The 11085-nt window shown below is 37.9% G+C and overlaps 1 protein-coding gene across 1 annotated transcript; it reads right to left on the bottom strand.

Annotated features, from left to right (window-relative positions):
• Positions 1–938: 938 nt before the first annotated feature.
• On the bottom strand, positions 939–6284 carry LOC109054182 (follistatin-A-like). Its single transcript, XM_019071481.2, has 6 exons — positions 6088–6284; positions 5126–5317; positions 4688–4906; positions 3667–3891; positions 3177–3407; positions 939–1790 (listed from the first exon to the last, which is right to left on the bottom strand). The coding sequence occupies exons 1-6, from the start codon at positions 6170–6172 to the stop codon at positions 1708–1710; spliced, it is 1035 nt and encodes a 344-aa protein (XP_018927026.1). The 5' UTR covers positions 6173–6284; the 3' UTR covers positions 939–1707.
• Between the last annotated feature and the right edge of the window lie 4801 nt (positions 6285–11085).

An 11085-nucleotide genomic window follows, 5' to 3' on the forward strand; every position in this document is an offset into this window, starting at 1 on the left:
ACTTTACCATAGGAAGGTCAAGGTATTTTAACTCCATCAGCATGACTATGGGAAAAATTCTCTTCTCTCTCCTGTAACGTCAGCTGTTTCTTAACATTGTTATAGTGGCTGCCTAATGTTTTTTCCAAAACAAGCCAGAGACAGTGACACAGAGTTTACTCTTGATTACGATCTTCCTCGTTGCAGTCATTTCAGATATGATTACTCTTCCCTGTTTCTGAGCCATCGCAGATGCTGCCCAGCAGGTATCGGCGAGGCCCGGACGCCCATATTCTCCCATGACAAAACAGCCCGTGCCCACTGCTGATTCAGCTGCCCAGTGAGAGGAGACACAGATCATCCCTCCCAGCACAGACACACCTCACCTTACTGAACACAGCCTCTGTCCATACTTCAGTTTCAATGAAGCCAATGTAAGTTTATCATTGGAAAGAGCTCAACTTAGAGTCTAGAAAGAACTATTATCATAAAACCTATTAATCTGATATTTAAAGGCATCTGTGCACAATATCAGATGAAGAAAAATTAGTTCCCACACTGTCTGAAAAACATCTCTGTGGGTTTGAATTAACGATAAGCATCTAATGAAGCCTTGCAAAGCAAAGAGGTGGTATCGCTCTCCTTTCCAATTAGCCGTCTGTGCGACTTCCTGACAAATTAGTTTCCTCGCTGCAGCTCAGACAGTTCTGGTGGATTCTGCAGAACTTGGATTGGTTTGTGTGTGTGTGTGTGTTTTCAGAGCAATCTGCTTGCAACTAGCAAGGAATAAAAAATTCCCACTTTAAGGACACAAGGTCAGGGCCAGTTAACTTCTTAAAGGTTCTTCAAAATCCCATCACTGAATTACAGATTTAAAATGACAAGATTTACATTTCTATGAAGGTTTTGGAATAATACTTTTTCCAGAGATTAGTTTCAGTGCTGTGTTATAAATCTGACCACAGTAACTGAAGTAGGAGACATATTTGGTTCAGTTTTTACTTTTTTATATCACATCTTTACAAATGGCATCATTAACTTTATATACATTAAACATTTACATACAAATACAAAACTAGACATTTATAGCTGGATCTCTAAAATACAAAGACAATATATGGCAAGAAAACAATGCTAAGGATGATACTGTTAATTTTATACAATATATGATAAACTAGTCCTCTGTGTGAGCGCCCACATAAAAACAGAAAAATATTAGCAAAAAAGGTATATTTTGATTTTAGAAAGCATCGATTCAAACATGATTTCTGTAAAATAAAACTATTTTTCTCAAAGTGAAAACAAATCAGATTTTACTGAGAAAGCTTTGATTTTAAACAAATACAGATCTACAAAGTACATTTATTAACGAAAATTAGATTGAAAATAAATAAAAACATGCATTTTTTTTGCTGCAGATATCATTTGGGAAAACTGTTTAAGTTTTTTTATTCACAAAATGTAACACACTTTTCAAAACACATTTATCTTACATAGAGTAACATTACACATTATAATAAATAATATTCTTCCACAGATGACAAAGGAAAGACGAGAGAGACCATTTATTCGGACTATAAATGTATAAATAATAAGACAAAAATGTATAAATAAACATCTATAACAATAAGCATCTTCCACGTGTCTGTGGAAAATAAATAAGAGTACACGTCTGTACAATATGAACATGACTCTGTGCTTAAATGGAGTCCAGCTGTTGACGGTGGTTTATCCAGTCAGTAACAGAGATACATGGCTATAATCCGTGTAATCTTCATCATCCTCCTCTTCATCCGTCTCTTCAGAGAGAGCTACGGAGGAATATAGCAGCTGTTGCATTAGTGTAAAACAAAGCAGCATTCAAGCACAGAGTCTTACTGCATCTTTCTCCCAAAGCATCTCTAACTGATGCTTTGCAATTCACGCAAGGTTGTGGGATCACAGCTCAGAGAGGAAAGAGAGGGTGGGATTGAGTTTCTCTGTGGAATGGTGCTTTACCTCTGTCTTTTATAAGTGGAGACAATTTCTTGTATTTGTCAAGTCAATGTAGAAAATAAAATATAATCAAGCAAAGAGACATTACGTAATCCCTTCTTATAAACAAAAATATCGCTGTTTGGAAGATGATTTGTCAATACCACACACAGACTCGGGCTGGTGAAAGATGGTTCTACTTTAGGACACTAACAACTGATCTCTGAACCATCTAAACATGTTCTTTCTAAACATAAAATCACATTTTCCCACATGAGATTTGTTATGTCCCACGAGTGATATTCTCTAGAAACGTTACATGAGGAAAGTCCTCTCTTCTCGAGGAATAAGTGTTTTTTTTTCATTGAAAATTAGATTAGATTTATTAATTTTTTTCACATTACGCAAAATGGACATAACAAACTGACAGTGAAAAAATGGAGTTTCCCTTTATTACACACAGATGATAGACAAAGGTGTTAGAGATGTTAGCTGGGGTCAGAAATGAATGTCCGCAGACAATATTTGTCTCTCGGAATTGATTTTCTGGACATATAAAACACAGCATACTGACCATTTCAAAAACTGCAATTAAAATATGTGTCAGAAATATATCTATATTTTAAAATACACATTTAAAAAAGTTCTGCCCCCGTATTTTATAATTCCAGGGCATTTTCGCACTGGTGAACTTCTGACCGTGCACCAGGTTTTCTTTTCTTAGTCCATAACATGCATCTGTATCATGATCATCACAGAGCCGGTCAGCCTGCTATAGGCAAAAACAGAAAGATGATTCACAAACAGAGCATGCTAAGTGAGTTTACGTCCCTATGTTCTTTACACATGACACCGTCAGTCACGTTTCTGTCTCTGATGCACAGAAAGTGTTACCAAATCAGAGGAGCAGCATGTTCAAAACGGTCTCGCATCCCAAACAGAAATCCTTCCAGGTTTGAACTCAAAGATTTTGGCTTAACACCTCATCAGTAGATGAGCATCTGCACTGTCCCGGACATGTCTAATGTCTCATCGCCACTGAGTTAAAACACAAAGTTTTTACTAGAGGAAGCCGACACAAGGGCAAATACACGCACTCTCTCTCTCTGACAGTCCTCGTGTTCCTTGTGGGGGCAATGGGAGGGGCGAGAAAGAGGGGTGTTTTCTGCAGGGGGAGGGAATGCGGGACATGGGTGCGGCCAGGTTTAGCATCCTCTACTTACAATTGCAGGAGCCGGAGTGTTTGACTTCCAGGACGAGACCCAAGGAGCAGGCGGCCTGCCTCATGGCGCACTCGTTCGGGTAGGTGGCATTGTCGCTGGCGCAGACGCTGTCACCCGGACGACTCTCGGGACAGGTGTCCTCGCATATCACACAGCGTCCCCGTCCCGTCCCCTTGTCCCAGAGACACGTTCGACCCTCCCGGCATTTGATATCTTCACAAGACCTGGCGTCTGAGGACAATGCAAAAATGAAAACTTAAAGTGTGATTTCACTTTATGTAAAACCACTTTTCAAGCCCCTTTTGGCTGTTAATTGTAGTCTTATTTCACTCAGTGTGGGTTGAGGAGGTATTAAATAACGCAGAAAAGCAGCAACAGTCAAAGCTACCCATGTGAAACATGAATGTGTTATTGCAACAGAAAACAGAGTAATGAGAACCACATGTTTGTGCAAGGATTGTGCAAGCACAAGATTTTGTCTTATTCTCACCTATACATTTCCCCTCGTAGGCGACTCCAATGGACCGTCCCATGATGCACGTGGCCCTTCGGATATGGCACGCACTGGCGTACACAATCCCGTCGTTCCCGCACAGGTACTGCTCCGGTGAGGTCACCTCAGGACAAAGCCGGTTGCAGGTCACACAGTAGGCGTTGTTGGTCTGGTCTAGTACACACGTTGAGCTTCCAGGACAACGCACACCATAGCATGACTCTGTAGGAAAATAACAATCCATCAATGCTGGCATCTTCTGTGGTTAATTTTGTCAATGCATAAAAGTATTTTGCATTTATTCTCTCTCTATATATTGTGGTAGTCATACTATTTTTATCGAAAAGACATGAAATTATGCATGTTTGTTCAATTACTAGTAAGTAATCATTCCTTTTAATGCAAATTCAGATTTGAGAATTGAGGCTTAATTTTAGCCTTAAAAGTCAATGTGAAACAGCATTCACAACCATTTTGCTTCTGTAATGTGGTGTATTTCTGAGTGACAAAGGATATTTAGTGAAAATTTTGGTCGGAACTTAATTTTCCCATATACATTGGGAATTGATTGGTTCATAAAAAGTGGGTACTTAAAATGCAACAGAATGTAACTTAAAATGCTTGCTAAAACAATTCCTACACGATCCAATCAGATTGCATGGCCTGCATGATGTCACCAAAACAAAAAGTTGCTTTGGAGACAGAGCAGGTTATTATTTTGTGATGACCATATTACTTATGTAATGTGACATATTTAAAGTGTGTTACATAATCAAATTTAATTAAAAAAAGTTTGTTAAACCAGTTCCTATATTATCCAATAAATCATGTGGCCTAGGTGATGTCACTGGAATAAAAAGTTGTTTCATAGCTGAAGCAAGCTATTATATTTTAAATATTTAAGATTGCAAAGACATTTTTTTTCTCTTTGCAAAAATGTACACCGATAATATGGGAGCAATTAAGCAAGTACATTTGGATTTCATTTTGACTTTGAACAGGGTTAAAGTGACCGTACTTTTGCATTTTCCCTGGTACTGTGCAGTCAGGTCAGGGTGTCTCTTGCACTTGGCCCTAAGGAGGGCACACTCGTTCCGGTACGTTTTCCCATCAGAGCCACACACAGGCCCTTTAAAAGTGACTTTGGAGCAGTCTGGGGCACACACGCAGCGGGGCTTATTCCGCCTGTTCATTTTGCACCGCTTTCCAGGACCACAGTCCACATTATCACAAGTCTCTGTAGAATCAATAAAGAAGGTCATGATTAATTGACATATCAGTTCTGGACAGACAAATGATGACACTGTATTTATTCAAATTATAGTTATCGTTCTCATACATCCATAAAATGTCCTGTCTGAAATCTTCTTAGGCTAACAATTCAATTTTTAAAACATTTAGCCACTTCCAGATAATTTCCAGTCATCCAAATGATGAAATCACTCCTATGTGGTACCTTTACAAGGTATGCAGTTCGGTGCACCGCCGTTGAAGATCAGCCACCGGAAGAGTGTATTGTTGGGTACATCCTCCTCGGTCCACGCTGTGCCCAGGCGACCACTTCTACAACAGTCATCCCGACTCATTCCAGACATGTAGAGAACCTGGCATCTCCCGTTCTTGCCCTGCTGAAGCCAGCAGTTGCCAGCTGGAAAGAGTTACTTTATTATGTGCTGAATTCTATTCTGTTCATTCATCACTCATACCAGGCATGTAACTGAATGTAACCAATTAGTGCCAAGCAGGGCCATGCCTTGGACGTTGAGAGGGACATGTTGGATTTTTTTCCTTTTTTTTCACCTTACATGTCTTAAATTCCTATCTTTGTTCCCTTCAGTACTGAATATCTGGTTACATCTTTAGTGCCAAGTTACATTATGACTATAAAATAACCACTGATTTTGCTGGATCCAGGTAAAAGATCAAACGAACATTTGAAAATGATTTAAATGGTATTTTTTAAAGGAACTCGGGTTTAAATTCCAAATGTTCAAAGAGTCTTTCTGGCATCTGAATCCACTCAGACACTTAAGAAACACTATATTGTGGTTGTGCAAGCGTTTTTGTGCATTGCACGGCAACATGCTCAACCGTTTAGATATAATACCATTATAAACATCATAAATTATTAAAATACCACACTTCCTATTCCGAAGTTTAACATAACATCTGAAAATATGAATCATTTCAAGATCAGACAGGAAGTGCCTTTTCAATGAATATCTAGTATAAATTCTTATAGCTGTCTTGAAAAAAGTTCACATCATTTTTCTTAGTTTTTACGCACGAGAGGCGCCAGCACGCAACCGCACCATTCAAGCTCCTCAAGTCCAGATTAATTCAAGAATGGCTTTAACACTGCATAATATACCTTTTTCAGACTTTCAGACTGCACGCGAAGAATAAATGTCACTTTACCTTGTACTTTCTGCTGTTCCATCAAGTGCGCGAACCATATGAGAAGCGCGATCACGCCCTGGCGGAGCTGCGGTAACTGTAGCATCCTCAGAAAAAGTGGAGACGCGCGTTGGAGACAGACGGACAGATGTTCTTCCGATGCTTCGCACTCAGGACTGTCATACAAACGGAATCCGTCTCGCTTTTTAAATCTATATGGGGTCTCGAGTTGGATGCCTGTGGTGGGCGGTCTTCATACTTCATAGGGGGTGGGGAGAGCATCGTAATAGTTTGCCCACCGACATTTATCAGGTGATATTTGGAAGTCTAGAAACTTTCTCCCCCCAAGAGCAACATTATGATTCGGGGCTGAGTTTGGGGGGGATTTCAAAGAGTTGGATAACAGCAGAAAAGTGATTTGGGGTCTGTTTGTGTTTAATGTGCAAAGAAGGCTGATTGTTATAGCATAACAGCTTTTGATATAAATATCTTTCTTTTAACATATGCCAAACTTTGAGCTTGTACTTTATGAAACAGAATGATTTATGATTGCAGATTAAATAGTTTATTTTGATGTGATAAAAAACTTTGATTGTAGGATTGTAAACATTCTCAGAAAATTCAAATGCCTTTAAATGCGAATAAATTGAGATGTGCCATCTGAGGCTAAATAAAATGTAGCTAATATATGTTGGAGACGTGGTCAGAATAACAGGGTCGAGTTTTATGCTTAATGTTGCACTGTTCTCGAAGTCTTGACACTACAAGGTCTCTGTAATAAAGATTTCAATGTTGATATTTCTACAGATATGCAGTTTACTGTTCAAAATCATGGTAACAGGGTTGACTATTTTAGATTGTACCAGCCAAAATTAATCAAACTATATACGATTATGAAAAAGACAAGTTCACAAGGATGATTGCTGTTATTATTATGTATTTTGTTTATTTTTTATATAAAAAAATTTGTAAGCAACATTGTTGTATTATATACTGTAGATAAGGGGAATTATACGGTAACAGGGCTGATGTGTGTGTGTGTGTGTGTTAGAGAGTGAGAGAGAATAAGTATTCATGCATTTTTGTTCATTCAAAATGTGCATATTTGCTAAAACAGTTTTTACATAACAAATGGACAAAATGCATCCTTTTCATTTATCCTGTTGGCTTATATTATTGCCTGTCTAACAATAATATGCTATTGGATTACTATAAACTGACAGTTTTTTTCTACATTACTACACACTTTATTATTAAAGCTGTATATACTCAACTGTATGACAAACCAGACAATATGAATAAACAAAACAGCATCTGCATATGAACTATTTGAGTCCTCTGCTTTGAATAGATCCAGACACTTTTCCACCATTTCAGTAGGGACGATAAGTGTTAATCTTTTAAAGTGGCTTATTACTGTGAATTCTGATGGGTAATAATAGACCAAAGGATACGGTCATTCTAATAATAGTTGAGACAGTTGTTTGGTCCTCCCCAGGGTCAATCCTGTAAATATAGCACGACAATCCTCCTTCAAAAGAATCAATCAGGGTGTTGCGTTACACCCTGTCTAGTAGTGACGCGACATGACGTGACAAACTCCCATGAAGCTTCTGACGTTGCGCTCGTGCAGTGTAGATGAGTGCTTTAGTTTATAATATTTGCACTTGCAGTTTTGATGAGGTGTTACATCCTTAATGCAAATACTTATTTATCAGACACTAGTACTTCATTTGCTACAAGTCACAATTACAATACTGATAAGTAACTATTCCTTTACTTCTAGTAACACATTTTTGTAATTGAATTCTAAGTGTGGATTGTAGTACTATGCATAGATGCCTCATTAGTTGCTGTTTCTATTGGCTGCTATATGCAAGCCATCTGCCATGTTGGGAGCCAGTGTTGCCAAGTCTGCAGTTTTCCCGCGGAATCGGGGTACTTTTATACTGTTGCCACAGGTTGTTATTTTACCCGCGGGGTGAAGCGAACCACCTTGCCCCCAGAGAATGAGATTTGGACCGAGGAGGACTGCCCAAAATATGATTTTGGAGCAATTTTGTGAGCTTGGGTAGTTTTGGCCATGATTGGGCTACTTTTGAGCTATTGCTGGTTTTGTTATGCAGACCTAGCAACCCTGAATTGAGTGGTCAAAGTCAGTCCTTGAACACTCCAGAGCTAATTTGCATATGTAACTGTAATTATACGCATGTATAAGCATGTACCTCTGCAGTAGACATCAGCAGATGATTTTGCTAAACCAACAACACAATGCAACAAGACAAAGGCTTCAGCTAACACAACATTAAAAAGTTTTAAAAAAGATAATATTAAGTTTATACATATAAAAACACAAACCAACACATTCTCACCTATTAACGGTTAATCCATTTCTTACAACCAGAGCATCTTGGAAAATTCATTAGGTGTGTCCCAAATTGCATACTTATGCACTATTCTATGCTGTTTTGTGGTATAAACAGTGCAAGTAGTGCGTTCACACTGAACATTCCAAAAAAAGAAAAGTTTACTATACATAACCAGATGATGCACTTAAATAACAAAAAAAAAAAAAAAAGAAGAAGAAGTGTGTAATGTTGGGCACGTCATACACTCAACTGTTTCAGCTTTAAATCCGTAGCGATGGGGGAGGGGCTATCAGACTCTGATTATGCATGCCACCATAACCTTAAGTAATTCATACACTACATGGCTGAATACATACCGCATAATTACATAAGTGCATAGTGTATAGTGCGTCATTTCATTTGGGACACAGCTATTGATTTTGACTGTTCAAAGATGGCGGATGTGTCAATGTGTCTGGAGCGGTCGAATGTGGCAACTGCATATATCTATGGTACTATGTATGTATTCCAGTTATAGAGCTTAATTGGATTAGACACCATATTGGATTGAAAATGAGGCTGTGAAGGATACTGTCCTTACAGTGGTACACACTGTATAAAGGTCTTACAACTTTCAAAACTGTTTTATGCTCTACTTGTCTACTGAAAGTCATTTAATCAGCTGAATGTTCATGATGTTGGTAAACAACAGTACAGTCAATTTAACACACTCTATTTAACCTCACAGCCTCTATTTCATTCCTGTCAAAAATTATGGTGCTACCTTGACTAAGGTCTATTCTAGTTTTACTAATTTATTATGTACTAGTAAACATATAAAACCAGAAAAAAAAAGTTGGCTGGTCTTAGCTGGTTTAAGCTTGAATTATCTCAGCTTTAATAAGCTGGAAGTCATGGAAGTCTCCCAGCCTGACCAGCTAAAGAAGTTGTAAAACCCCTCTAAAACCAGCCTGCTGACCAGCTATGACCAGGCTGGATGACCAGCTAACCAGCTTTTTTTTTTAGTTACGCTTACTAGTATCTGTCAGTAGCATTTCTTATCTCACTTTACATTTGTTTTACATATAAATATTATACTCACTATCAGATTAATTAGTCTAGTAGTAGTTAAAAACAAAGTAGTAGGCCTACCTGTAACATAAAATAGATACTAGTTTTAAGAAATAGATGATTAAACAGCTTGCAAGACATGACTGAGGTGGACGCTGTTGCCCTGCTATCCCTGACGGAAAATTGGGAGAAATGCACGACTCTGTAAGTGTCTCCTGCCACACGTTGTTAATAACAATGACTGTGAAACGGGGCCATACGTTGCACAGCTGTGGTCTGTGGTTGCAGATGTCACTGGATTTATCAAAATACACAAACAAAACACCAACAATACAAAAAAAACAATCCCCATTTTAATAAAATAAAAACAAATATATAAACAATTGTCTTTATATATATATATATATATATATATATATATATATATATATATATATATATATATATATATATATATACTGATAGCTTTAATGGTTATATATGCACATGAGGCCTTACTTGAGTCTCCAAATATAGTAACCACCACAAAGAAAGTGTTTTATACCTTATATATGGAGATACATTAAAGGGATAGTTCACCCAAAAATGAAAATTCTGTCATCATTTACCAACCCTCATGTCGTTCCAAACCTGTATGAGTTGTTTTTTTATGTTGAACATAAAAGAAGGTATTTTGAAGACAGCTGGTAATCAAAAAGTTGGTGGTTGCCATTTTTTTCCTATGGAAGTCAATGGCAACCACAAACTGTTTGATTATCAGCAATCTTCAAAATATTTTCTTTTATGTTCAACATAAGAAAGCAACTCATACAGGTTTGGAACGACATGAGGGTGGGTAAATGATGACAGAATTTTCATTTTTGGGTGAACTATCCCTTTAACTGTAAGGTTGTTGAATGGCTCGGTTAGATATGTGAATTTGGAGACATCTTTTGGGGAAGAGTGGGAATGCAGAGCTCATTTCAGGAAGGGTTAAATTATATCGCTGGTTTTAATGATAAAAGCTCAATGAAGACTTAATACAAGAGAAGTACGAATTTATAAAATGTAATTTTAAACGGTCACGAGGTTGATTGAAGAACACCCACCCACACGGCGAGGGGTTGAAGCTTGCATGTGTGCAACCAACAGATACACATGAATACCGAGGTAAGCCTGCTTTTGATATCGTTTATTCAGTTAAATACTCTGATCAACCACCTGCAAGGCGAAAATACACTAACGAAACAGTTTCAGTTGCAAACTGACCATGTTGTTCTCATAAATGTCTGCACGTTAAGCAGGTGTCGGTCCTGTACTTTGCAAAAAGTGCCGAATTAACGGGACTCAAAGCAGATGACATCACTGTTCCGTCCCGCATATCATCTCTACAGCGGTGGCAGGATCTGGAGAGCAGACATCCCAGGTCACTGATTATTTTAACTAACTTGACATTAATACTTTTGTCGGACGTTCAGATCAATGATATTTACACTGCAAGTCATCAACTAGAAAAAGCGCCCATCATAATCAAACAGAAGAGATTTATACTGCCACTCAGTCCACCAGTATATATATATATATTTATATATATATATATATATATATATATATATTTATA

Source organism: Cyprinus carpio, chromosome A10 (genome assembly GCF_018340385.1).
Source record: "Cyprinus carpio isolate SPL01 chromosome A10, ASM1834038v1, whole genome shotgun sequence".
Lineage (NCBI taxonomy): Eukaryota > Metazoa > Chordata > Actinopteri > Cypriniformes > Cyprinidae > Cyprinus > Cyprinus carpio.

Coding starts and splice junctions, on each gene's coding strand:
- LOC109054182 (XM_019071481.2), bottom strand. CDS start 6,172: ATGCTACAGTTACCGCAGCTCCGCCAGGGCGTGATCGCGCTTCTCATA. Junction 4,907..5,125: donor GAACTGCATACCTTGTAAAG/GTACCACATAGG, acceptor TTGATTCTACAG/AGACTTGTGATAATGTGGAC. Junction 3,408..3,666: donor CTACGAGGGGAAATGTATAG/GTGAGAATAAGA, acceptor CATTGTCCTCAG/ACGCCAGGTCTTGTGAAGAT.